The 12570-nt window shown below is 44.5% G+C and overlaps 1 protein-coding gene across 10 annotated transcripts in view; it reads right to left on the bottom strand.

The window, feature by feature from the left end:
- DLGAP1 (DLG associated protein 1) overlaps positions 1–12570 on the bottom strand; it is a 972556-nt gene that overhangs the window by 83352 nt on the left and 876634 nt on the right. For all 10 annotated transcript variants that reach the window (XM_054537679.2, XM_054537682.2, XM_054537681.2 and 7 more), the window contains one exon: positions 2520–2893. In XM_054537679.2, the coding sequence (XP_054393654.1) occupies positions 2520–2893 (374 nt within the window). The remainder of the gene's footprint in view (positions 1–2519; positions 2894–12570) is intronic.

Here is a 12570-nt window from a genome sequence, read left to right as displayed (position 1 = left end):
TTATAAAGTGGCTTTCAAAAATTGTAAAAGAAGTTGCAGGATATAAGATCTCTGTCCAAAAAAATAATAATTGAGAAAGTCCATGGCATATTTAGTTCAGCATATTTAGCTAATTATAATTTTAAAGGACAATATTAATCATAACAACTAAATCTAATAATTGTTGAACACTTATGCCTGGCACTGTGCTTATAGCCTTACATATATTTTATCAGTTAATTTTTACCATACCCAAAATGTACCATATGAAATAAGGACTATTATTATTCTCATATTCCAGATGAAGAATCTGAGATATAGAAATATTAAGTAATTGATCTAAGTTCACAGAGGTTACAAAGTAAGTAGTTGTAGTATTAGCTATTGGGTATGAATTAAATTTAAAGTTTTGGTAAAGGATTGGGAACTCTGGCCCTAAGAGGGAAAGCATGGGAGGTAGTCCAAGATCCTAGTGTGACATATTTTGGGAACTTGCATTTAAATTTGATTTCTGTATAATGAAATTCAATGAATAGTTTGCGTCTTTAATTTTTTTTTTTTTTTTTGGAGACAGAGTCTTACTCTGTCGCCAGGCTGGAGTGCAGTGGCACAACCTTGGCTCACTGCAACCTCCACCTCCCGGGCTCAAGTGATTCTCCTGCCTCAGCCTCCCAAGTAGCTGGGACTACAGGCGTGTGCCACCACACCCAGCTAATTTTTGTATTTTTAGTAGAGATGGGGTTTCACCATGTTGGCCAGGATGGTGTTGATCTCTTGACCTCGTGATCTGCCCACCTCAGCCTCCCAAAGTGCTGGGATTACAGGCCTGAGCCTCCGCGCCTGGCCATTTTCTTTTTCTTATTATTTTCCATCAAAGAAGTAGTATAATATGATCATGTTAGACACTAGGGACAATCTTGGCTTGTCAACAAAAAGCAGGTGACCTTGGGCAAGTTTTCCAACCTCTCTGTGCTCTCATCTGTAGGGTAGAGATGATCCTAACACCCTATGCCGTAAGGTCGTTGGATGAATTAAATGAGAGTCACATAAAGTACTCAGTACTTTGCTATAATTTATATAGCAGTGTACAATGATTAGAGGAAGAATAAGAACAATTTTTTTATTCACTAGAATATCCAACTATTTAAGACATGAGATAATGTCTCAAGTAAAAACTTTTCTCCCCAATGTTGTATGTGGATTTAAGTCTAGTTCCATCCTACTGGGTGAAAATAATAATTATTATTATTATTCTGAGACTGTTTAAAAAAATCTAGCTCCCTGTGGAGGTTATAGTTTAGTGGGTGCATCATCACCACTAAACACACACAATATAGTGATGGTCACACAACAATGTGAATGTCCTTAGTGCCACTGAACAGTATGTGTAAAAATAGTTAAAACGGTCTTTTTTTTTTTGAGATGGAGTTTTGCTCTTGTTGCCCCAACTGGAGTGCAATGGCGTAATCTCAGCTCACCGCAACCTCCGTCTATCGGGTTCAATGGATTCTCCTGCCTCAGTCTCCCAAGTAGCTGGGATTACAGGCCTGCGCCACCACGCCCAGCTAATTTTGTATCTTTAGTAGAGACAGAGTTTCTCCATGTTGGTCAGGCTAGTCTCGAACTCCCGACCTCAGGTGACCCTCCCGCCTTGGCCTCCCAAAGTGCTGGGATTACAGGCGTGAGCCACCGTGCCTGGCCACGCCTGGCTTTTAAATTAGCCTTAGAGTGGGTACAATGTGGATGGATTTATTCAACAGCAAATTGAGAAGTTATTATTCAAAGGGTACCCGCAGACTGATATAGCACAACCAAAACGGAGAGAGAGGGTGATTTTTTCTTCTTTGGTAAGAAGAACATTTTTAGCAGGGTAACCCAAGCTAAACAGATGTAAAAGAAACAAGGTGGAATCAGTTTGATCTTATCTTTGAAATGCAGAAAAACAGTGAACTGAACTGAGAAGCCTACTGAGTTTTCTACCATTCTCACGAAATGCTTGATTAGGCTGAAACTAGTGCACATTCTTTCCTCATGATGGTGCGATGTGAGTTATTGCTTTCCACACTGTCAGTCACTTTGGTCCTGCTCGCCTTTACTCCCACATCTATGGGAAGTGATTCACATTTTTGTTCTCATATGGTCATTCAATAGTGTTGAACATACTGTTATGTGGCTCGATGACCCCGGCTATTCTTGCAAGTTCACTCTCTTTTCTAAAAATAGAAATGTGCGTTAGGAATTAAAAGCACTTCATGTTTGATTGTGTTCATGTTCTTTGAATTATCCTGCAGTTTGAGTCACACATTCGATTTAGAGAACAAAAATAATAGCTGCTAATAATGTCTACAAAGAAAATACTTTCATAATCTTGGTCACATTTAACAGTATACGGAGTCCACAGCCAATCACTTGAAAATCTGGTCCTATGCATAGAGCTATGATTCCAAGCGGCAAGAAAGCAAATCTTCCGGGGAAACAAAAAGTGTTACGTTCCTTAGTTTTAAGTTCCTATTTCAAAGGACAGAAAGGGAGGCTGTTACCTGTATCCCGATAGACAGGCATCGATTTTTCTTAAAGTGGTCCTTCTTCCTGTCCTCCGTGGTGACGGTGGCTATGGTAGTCGTGGTGGTGACGGTGGCCGTGTTATTGCCCATGTGTTGACTGGCAGGGCCATGGATCTGGGCGTTTGCAGCTTCGATGGCGGCTGTCAGAGCCTTCATACTGTCCAGGCTCTCGGTGGAGTTGCTGAGTCCAGACTGGCTGATAATATCTCCTCGCTGGCCCTGTCCGTCCATGTAGGCATCCTGGGCTGACTCTGTGCTACTCTGGGCTGTGATAGAAATGAAAGGTTTCGTGGTAGTTCTGGGTGGGACTGGAGGTGGTGTCTTCTTATATGTTGTAATGCAAGATGACACTGGAAGACAGTGAAAACAAAGACACTGTGATTTCTGCATGGGTTTTAATTTCTGATATTGTAACTGACAGCCATTGGAAATCAGGGCACATGAAACACACTGAGACATTTAACAGGAAAACAAGTTCCATTGACAGGCTGAGACCCCTGCTCTCCGGAGGTGGTTTGGGTCTCCTCTGAGGTGACACCTCCACAAAACTGAGGGAGAAAAACACTGGGAAATATCAATCTCTGAAATGGAAGTTTCTAAAATGGAAATTAATATGAATCAACATAAACTAGACACGATTAGCCCTCTGTCGAAACCTTCCCAGCCAATAAATTGTATAGGCACATAGAGAAGGTGAGGGGAGTTTCTGTCTTCAGAGAAAAAACTAAATATAGCTAATATTAAACAGAGTAACTCATTAGAAGAGATTTTAGTGGTTGATAATAAACATGGAAAAAGAAAAAAGGAAGGCAAAGAGGTTGTGAGGATGCGTGTTCTGATCCTAATAACAAGGACGAGGTGTCTGGGGGAGAAGGGTACACACGCCATCGTATCTGCTGCAACTTGTTTATCGAAGCCAGTTCCTTCCTTCTTTCCTCCCTTCCTTCCTTCCTCCCTCCCTCCCCCCCTCCCTCTTTCCTTCCTTCTTTCCTTCCTTCCTCCCTGCTTTTCCTTTTTCCCTCCTTCCCGTAAAAATATTTTTAAAAAATAGAGAGGAGGTCTCTCTGTGTTGCCTAGGCTGGTCTTGAACTCCTGGGCTCAAGAGATCCTCTCCCTTAGGCCTCCTTTCAAAGGACAGAAAAGGAGGCTGTTGCCTATATCCTGATAGACAGACACATAGAAGTGCTGGGATTACAAGCGTGAGCCACTGGGCCCAGCCACTTCCCACCTTTCTGTCTTTCTGCCTGACTGACTGACCTTCCTTCCTTCCTTCCTTCTTTCCTTCCCTCCTCCCTCCCTCCCTTTCTCTCTCTGTCTCTCTGTGTTTCCCCACCTCCTTCCCTTCTTTCCTTCCTTCCCTCCTTCAGTCTTTTTCTTTTCTCTGTCTTCCTGTCTTGTCATCCTTCCTTTTCCTTCTCTCTCTCTCTCCGTCTCCCTCTTTCTTGTCTTTCCCCTCCTCCTCCTCTCTGTCTTCCTTCTTCACTTCCACCTTGCTATCTCTCTCTCTGTCTTTTTCTGGATAAGCTCTCACTATATAAACTTCTTTTGTGGAATTTTTGCTTGTTTCTGAGCAGAACTACTCACTGAGAGTATTTACACTGTACAAAAGTCTCCTATTGTAGAAATTAATCCACATGCTAGCTTATGAATCAGTCTTCGTGGGTTTGGTCTGCATGAGTCACTCCCTAAAGTGTCTTTCTTTAGGGCATCTTAGTCAAGTCAAGGGTCTGAATCGGACTGGGTGTGGTGGCTCTCACCTGTAATCCCAGCACTGTGGGAGGCCCAGGCGGGTGGATCACCTGAGGTCAGGAGTTTGAGACCAGCCTGGCCAACATGGTGAAACCGCGTCTCTACTAAAAATACAAAAATTAGCCGGGCGTGGTGGTGCATGCCTGTAATCCCAGCCACTCGGGAGGCTGAGGCAGGAGAATTGCTTGAACCTGGGAGGCGGAGGTTGCAGTGAGCTGAGATCGTGCCACTGCACTCCAGCCTAGGTGACAGAGCGAGATTCGGTCTAAAAAAAAATGGTGGGGGCCTGAACCTAGGCTGCTGAGTACAATTTTGGACCTGTGGGGTTCAAGGTCTATTTGGAGGCTCCCAGCAACAGCCTCAGCCCCTCCCTCTAGCCATTTGATTACAACGCTGAGGGTTTTGAAGAAGCTTTACACATTGGTTTTCAGTTTCTCATTTGTAAAGCATGATTTAAGAAAATAAGGATCAAAAATGAATTAAGTTTCCAAGTGGGACTCCAGTCAGTGAAGCACAATTCCTTAAGCAGCTATTATAAATTCATTCAAATAATTATGCTTCCATCATTTCCTCCCCACCCCACCCCAGCCCACCCACTCTTGCAGGTGGTGTCACTGTGGCTCCAGCACATCAGCTAGACCTGGCCACGCAGTCCCAACTTGTTACCTACGGTTCCAGCTGCCAACTCAGGCCATCTCACTGAATGAAATACTTGCTTCAACACTGAAGATGTTTCCTCTGGCCACTCAGAGGAAACATTCTATAATGAACAATAAACAAAAGGACTCTATTATGCTGTCCTGCTGTTTCAGTGGCCTGTGATTTGGAGTAATTTCCTTAACCATAAAATACATGGAGACAGTAATGTTTGGCTATTTCCCAGGGATTGCCTGAGTATTGGAGGAATAAATCAAGCAAATGTCTCATTACAGTATCATATGGACTCTGGGATGGGGGAAGACAAGGTGCATGACATAGAGGCAGTCGCCCCTCATTCCCTGGGTGGATGACTGGTAGAGGCCCAGCCCAGGAGAACTTCCCATCTATGTTGACTCATGAAACACATATCTTTATGTCTCTTTTTTTTTAGAGATAGGGTCTCACTCTGTCACCAGGTTGGAGGGCAGTGGCACGATCATGGCTCACTGCAGCCTCGATCTCCTAGGCTCAAGCAATCCTCCCACATCAATCTCTTGAGCAGCTGGGACTACAGGTGTGCATCACCACATCCAGCTAATTTTTTATTTTTTGTAGAGATGGGGGTCTTGTTTTGTTGCCCAGGCTTGTCTTGAACCCCTGGCTTCAAGCGATCCTCCCATCTTGGCCTCTCAAAGTGCTGGGATTAGGGGCATGAGCCACTATGCCATGCCCAGCCCATCTTTATCATTTGAATGCAGCTCAACAATAAGCAGTCGACTTCCTCATTTTTTAGCTAATGCACCTGACAGGAAATACGACTCAGGGAAAATACAGTGCCTGCAAGGTGCAGAGTCAGGAGCGGAGCCAGCCAGCCTCAGGTTCTTCCCACTAGCACACAGCTAAGCCTCTGGCTAAACAATGCCAGTGCATATACATTGTAAATATCTTGCTTCACTCAATTTAGTTTCTTGCATCCAAACCATGGTGGAGCTCTGGTTCCCAGAGAGGCATGAGTGATGGTAGTCCTGCTGGGAGTAATGCTCATCTCAGTGATTCAGCTGAAGACCCAGAGTGGGTGGGAGCCATAATTAGGATAGAACCTCTCCCTATTAAAATTGAATGAAACTACAGCATTGTACCACTTCTCCTAAGACATGTCTTTACAATGTGAACTCATTATTTTGTTCAAAATGGATTCTCAGGACATTCCGCCCACTGATATTTCAAGAAGCTAAATAACATATTCCAAAATCAAATGTCTGATCTTTTGGATTATGTATTACTTCTTGTTAGCTCTCCTTGGTTTCTTCTTTCAGTGTGGATAATCCAAACTGGACAGTGAGGCCAGGCACAGTGGTTCACACCTGTCATCCCAGCGTTTTGGGAGGCTAAGGTGGAAGGACTGCTTGAGTCCAGGAGTTGCAGACCAGCCTGGGCAAGGTAACGAGATCCCATCTCTACACAATTAGAAAACAAAACCAAACATCCCCCTTCAAAAAAAAGATAATTCAGCCAAATATAGAATCATTTGATTTGCTGTGACATACAGTAAAAATCCTGCCATGATGTGATAAGTGGGGGTGGGAGGGCGTGGGGCTAGGTCACATCGTTTCCAATGCATGACTCACCTTGGGGACCTGAGCCTCCAGTGTGGCTCCTACACTCCCCAGGTCAACTGCAATTGGACGCCACCTGGTGGCTGTTGTCAGCTCATCTTCGCTATCAATAGGGATAACTCTGGATACCTTGCTCAACAGGGACACTGGCAGAGTTCCAGTAATGCTTGACATCTACCATGGTTAGATTGGACAGGGAGAATACTGGAGACATGGCTTCTCCAACAAGGTGGTCCAGACCCCAACACCCAAAGAAGATAAGATTTTGAGATCCCCCCCAACTTCGAATAAGGGAGCTGAATGGAAGACAGGAACCATCTCCCATGTTGTTATACAGAGGGACATTACTCATTATTATGAGGCTTAAGGAAAGGAACCATCTCCCATGCTGTTACACGGAGGGACATTACTCATTATTATGAGACTTAAGGACAGGAGCCATCTCCCATGCTGTTATGCTGAGAGACTCTACTCGTTATTATGAGGCTTCACTGCAGTGAGCAGCACTGTTCAGTCATGGACTAGGAAAGTAAAAGGAATTCAAATCTTCATGACTGCTTTTTTTTTTTTTCAACGATAGACAGGATCTCATTGTGCTGTGTACGCTGGCCTTGAACTCCCAGATTTAAGAGATCTTCCCCCCTCTGCCTCCTGAATAGGTGGGACAACGGGCGCATGCCACCATGCCCGGCTTAAGATTGCCATTTGAAGGAGAGGAAAGGGGATTCAAATCACAACTCACACTTCTCCATAGTCCTCTTCTTCATTTTCCAATTCTTCTGCACTCCAAAACTCATACAACGAAATCCCTCCATTTTCCCCAACATCACCCTTTCCTAGATTTGCTGTCTAAGCCCTAAACCCACGCTTCTCTCCTAAGGGTATTTTGTTTGTTGGTTGGTTTGTTTCAGTTCTACTCTCAGAATTCAGTGCCAGGAAAGATTTAGAACCCACTGAGAAGGTCTGAGCACCAGCAGGTGTGTGACAGATAAGAGTGAGACTGAAGGAGGGTGAAACACCAGCCAATATGTTTGTCTTCCCTGGTCAAAACAGAAAGAGAAAATGAGAAAGAGAAAAAGAGAAAACGAGCAACTTCTATACAGTAAGTGAAACATCTGATTTGTTTAAGAGTGACGTTCTCTTTTTTTTTTTGAGATGGAGTTTCGCTCTTGTCGCCCAGGTGCAATGGTGCAATCTCGGCTCACTGCAACCTCCGCCTCCCAGGTTCAAGCAATTCTCCTGCCTCAGCCTCCAGAGTAGGTGGGATTACAGGCCTGCGCCACCATGCCTGGCCAATTTTTGTGGGTTTAGTAGAGACAGAGTTTCACCATGTTGGCCAGGCTAGTCTCAAACTCCTGACCTCAGGTGATTCACCTGCCTCGGCCTCCCAAAGTGCTGGGATTACAGGCGTGAGCCACTGCTCCCGGCAAGAATTGAGAGGTGAAACCAGCTGGACTTCCTGGGTAGAGTGGGGACTTGGAGAACTTTTCTAGCTAAAGGATTGTAAATGCACCAATTAGCACTCTGTAAAAACGCACCAATCAGCACCTGTGTCTAGCTAAAGGAATGTAAATGCACCAATCAGCACTCTGTAAAAACGGACCAATCAACACTCTGTAAAATGGATCAATCAGCAGGACGTGGGCGGGGACAAATAAGGGAATAAAAGTTGGCCACCCCAGCCAGCAGCGGCAATCCTGCTTGGGTCCCCTTCCATGCTGTGGAAGCTTTGTTCTTTTGCTCTTCACAATAAATCTTGCTGCTGCTCACTCTTTGGGTCCACACTACCTTTATAAGCTGTAACACTCACTGTGAGGGTCTGCGGCTTCATTCCTGAAGTCAGCGAGACCACTAACCCACCAGGAGGAACAAACAACTCCTCACACACCAGCTTTAAGAGCTGTAACACTCACCGTGAGGGTCTGCGGCTTCATTCTTGAAGTCAGCGAGACTAAGAACCCACAAGAAGGAATAAATTCCAGACACAGAATGACGTTCTCAAAAAGAATGATTTTTAAAATGCAAGTGGAACTTGAAAAAAGAAATGATGCTGTATTTTTTTATCACTATTACTGCTTTCCTTTGCCCTGATAAGTTTTTTGTTCATTTCAAATGAAATTATTTTTTTCCTCATCTGGCTGAAAGGACTCTTATCCATTTATGAGAGAGTTGCAGAACTAGAGCTGAAGATTTCAGTGACATTTTCATTCAGTGGATACTGTAGTGCACAGAGAGACCAGAGGTTGGTATTTACATTTAAGAAGTTATATATTTTTTGGGCCAGGCGCTGTGGCTCACTCCTGTAATCCCAGAACTTTGGGAGGCTGAGGCGGGCAGATGACCTGAGGTTGGCAGTTCGAGACCAGCCTGAACAACATGGAGGAACCCCATCTCTACTAAAAATACAAAATTAGCCAGGCCTGGCAGCACATGCATCTAACCCCAGCTACTCGGGAGGCTGAGGCAGGAGAATCACTTGAACCTGGGAGGCGGAGGTTGCCGTGAGCCGAGATTGAGCCATTGCACTCCAGCCTGGGCAATAAGAATGAATCTCCGTCTCAAAAAAAAAAAAAAGTTATATTTTTAAGAAAGACATTATACGGTAGAGTTCGGTGGCTCGCTCCTGTAATCCCAGCACTCTGGGATGCTGAGGCAGGTGGATCACAAGGTCAGAAGATCAAGACCATCCTGGCCAACATGTTGAAACCCCATCTCTACTAAAAATACAAAAATTAGCCAGGCGCGGTGGTGTGTTCCTGTATTCCCAGCTACTCAGGAGGCTGAGGCAGGAGAATTGCTTGAGCCCGGGAGGCGGAGGTTGCAGTGAGCCAAGATCGCTCCACTGCACTCCAGCCTGAGCGACAGAGCGAGACTCCATCTCAAAAAAAAAAAAAGAAAGAAAGAAAGACATTATAGAGAAAACAACACATTCCTATCATTTCAGCTTCTAGCTCATGATTGAATATTGCCTACATTTGTATGGAAAGATAATGCGGCCAGGCGCGGTGGCTCATGCCTGTAATCCTGGCACTTTAGGAGGCCAAGGCAGGGGATCATTTCAGGTCAGGAGTTCGAAACCAGCCTGGTCAACATGGTGAAACCCCGTCTCTACTAAAAATACAAAAAAAAAAATTAGCCCAGCGTGGTGGCAGGCGTCTGTAATCCCAGCTATTTGGGAGGCTGAGGCAGGAGAATTGCTTGAACCCCAGAGGCAGAGGTTGCACTGAGCCAAGATCGTACCTCTGCACTCCAGCCTGGGCGACAGAATGAAACTCCGTCTGAAAAAAAGAAAAAAAAAGTGTTGCAAGCTTCAGGAAGGCCTGGGCCAGAGAATATTTTATTCTGTAGTGGTGAAGGTGTTCTGGCAAATTATCCAGACTCTCTTTCCACTCTGGTTATCCTTCATGTTTAACAGCACACAAGTGTCAGGTGGCCACAAAACAGGTGTGAGATCAAACTCCCTTTTTGTGCCTTTTTATTCATAAACCCTTACCGGCTAAGCGAATGGATCATAAACCATAAGCTATGTAGAGCAACTATTTAGCAGTTCCTGATTACTGCATTTTAGAAATTCTTTAAAACATGAGAGAGCAAGTCCATAAGGAACCACAAATAAAAACACAATATGACAAAGTAATTAAACTTATATATAAATTAAATTATATATAGATATATATGCAGATGTCCCAGAGTCAAGTAACATCTTTTTGATATAAACATGTTGTTACCCTAAGGTGTTGTTATTAAGTGCAACTATTATCAAGCAAGCTGTAATTTGATCATCCTTGAGAAGTGGCAGCGCCTACACAGAGCTCATGGGGAAGGCAACCTTGGATTTGCTGTGAGTTCTATCAGATGGTGTCATCTTACCGAGATGAAGACTACCAGAGAGAAGAGCTGCCTTGGTCCACTGTCTAAAATCTGCTGAGGGCAAAGTTTTCCTGATTTGGTCCAGCTGATCAGCAGTTGTTCAACAAGCCCTCAAAAAGAAGGACTTTATTTATTTATTCGAGACAGAGTTTCACTCTTGTTGCCCAGGCTGGAGCACAATGGCACTGTCTCGGCTCACTGCAACATCCACCTCCCAGGTTCAAGCAATTCTCCTGCTTCAGCCTCCCGAGTAGCTGGGATTACAGGCATGTGCCACCACGCCCGGCTAATTTTTTCTATTTAATAGAGATGGGGTTTCGCCATGTTGGTCAGGCTGGTCTCGAACTCCTGACCTCAGGTGATCCAGCTCCCTTAGCCTCCCAAAGTGTTGGGATTACACGTGTGAGTCACTGTACCTGGCCAAAAGGGCTTTATTAAAAAGATTTTTAAAATCTAATGGGGTTGACAGAAGCGTGCTGGAACTGGCTCTTCTCAGCTTGCTAAGCTCGATTGTGCACATTTCTTTCTACCTCTGTATTCAGTCACTTTTCACTGTTAGCTTGAAATTGTTGACCTTGGTGTATTTACACCACGGAAATCAGCAAATGCCTGAAATCTGCAGGTTCCCCACTGTGGATTTTCTTCAATCAGAGAGCCAGTTGTTAAGCATTTCCAACACCCCTCTGTGTACAGAGCAGGGTTATTCAAAGCCTGGTCTGCAGAGTGGTGCCCGTTCGCAAACTGTGTCACAGTGCAGAGTGACATATGTTATGAAAATTGAGTGTAGGCTCAGGCACAGTGGCCCACGCCTGTAATCCCAGCACTCTGGGAGGTCGAGGCCAGCGGATCACCTGAGGTCAGGAGTTTGAGACCATCCTGGCCAACATGGTGAAACCCTGTCTCTACTAAAAATACAAAAATTAACCGGGGGTGGCGGCACACGCCTGTAATCCCAGCTACTCAGGAGGCTGAAACAGGAGAATTGCTTGAACCCGGGAGGTGGAGGTTGCAGTGAGCCGCAGAGGTTGTAGTGAGCCGAGACGGTGCCATTGCACTCCAGCCTGGGCAACAAGAACGAAACCCCGTCTAAAAAAAAAAAAGAAAATTGAGTGTAAGTGTTTAGAAACTTTTATAGCAATTTTATAGTGTTTTGCCTGTTGAATCTAAAAACAAAACAAAAAAACTATGGGTTTGTTTTTTGTATCTTTTTTAAAAAAAGTCCTCTTTCTAGTAATTCTTTTTTGTTGCATTTTACCAAAGCACTGATCTGCAGCAGATTGAGGGCAAACAAACAAACTGGTCCCTTACCAGAGATAGTCTGAGAAGCACTGAAAAGAGCATTTGCAAATCCAGAGAACAGGGCAGAAGTAGTACAAGTGAGATTAAGAATATATTCAAGAGGTAACTTGAAGCCACAGGCTATTTTAGAAAACAAAATGATGTGAAGAGGCCAAAAGAAAAAAAAGAAACATGGAAGGACCTAAACTGGGGACATAAATGTATTTCTATTGTAGAAATACAGAATGGGAACGATTGGACTTAGGGTTGTAATGTCAGGTAAGGTGTCTATTTCAGGAAAGCCATGTAGGATTAGAAGTATGGACCTAGGCCTGTTGCGGTGGCTCACTCCTGTAATCTCAGCACTTTGAGAGGTCCAGGCAGGAGGATCTCTTTGAGCTCAGGAGTTCGAGACCAGCTAGAGCAACATGGTGAAACCCATCTCCACAAAATTATCCAGGAGTGGTAGAGTCCTGCCCCAGCCTTCCAAGTAAGTGGCACCTGTTGTCCTAGCTACTTGGAAGGCTGGGGCGGGAGGATTGCTTAAGCCCAAAAGATTGAGGTTGCAGTGAGCCAAGATCACGCCACTCCAGCCTGGCAACAGAGCAAGACTACATCAAAAATAAAAAATAAAAATAAAAAGACGGGGTGTTTCATTTGGAAAAGAAGAAAGGGGGATTTTCAATTATTTGGAGGGCTCTTGCTTAGAGGATGTCATGGGCCTGTTTTGTATAAGTCCCCAAAGGAACAACAAAGGCAAGGGCTCAGAGAGGCATAAAGAATAATTCCTCAGGCACTGATTGTCCGTCCATAGAAGGAATATGAGGACCTCATAGCAGAGGGAGTTCTCAGCCCCTGGACCTGTTCAAGCACAG

This window comes from Pongo abelii, chromosome 17, assembly GCF_028885655.2.
Source record: "Pongo abelii isolate AG06213 chromosome 17, NHGRI_mPonAbe1-v2.0_pri, whole genome shotgun sequence".
NCBI classification, from domain to species: Eukaryota; Metazoa; Chordata; class Mammalia; order Primates; family Hominidae; genus Pongo; species Pongo abelii.
This window is presented reverse-complemented; position numbering and strand designations above follow the sequence as displayed.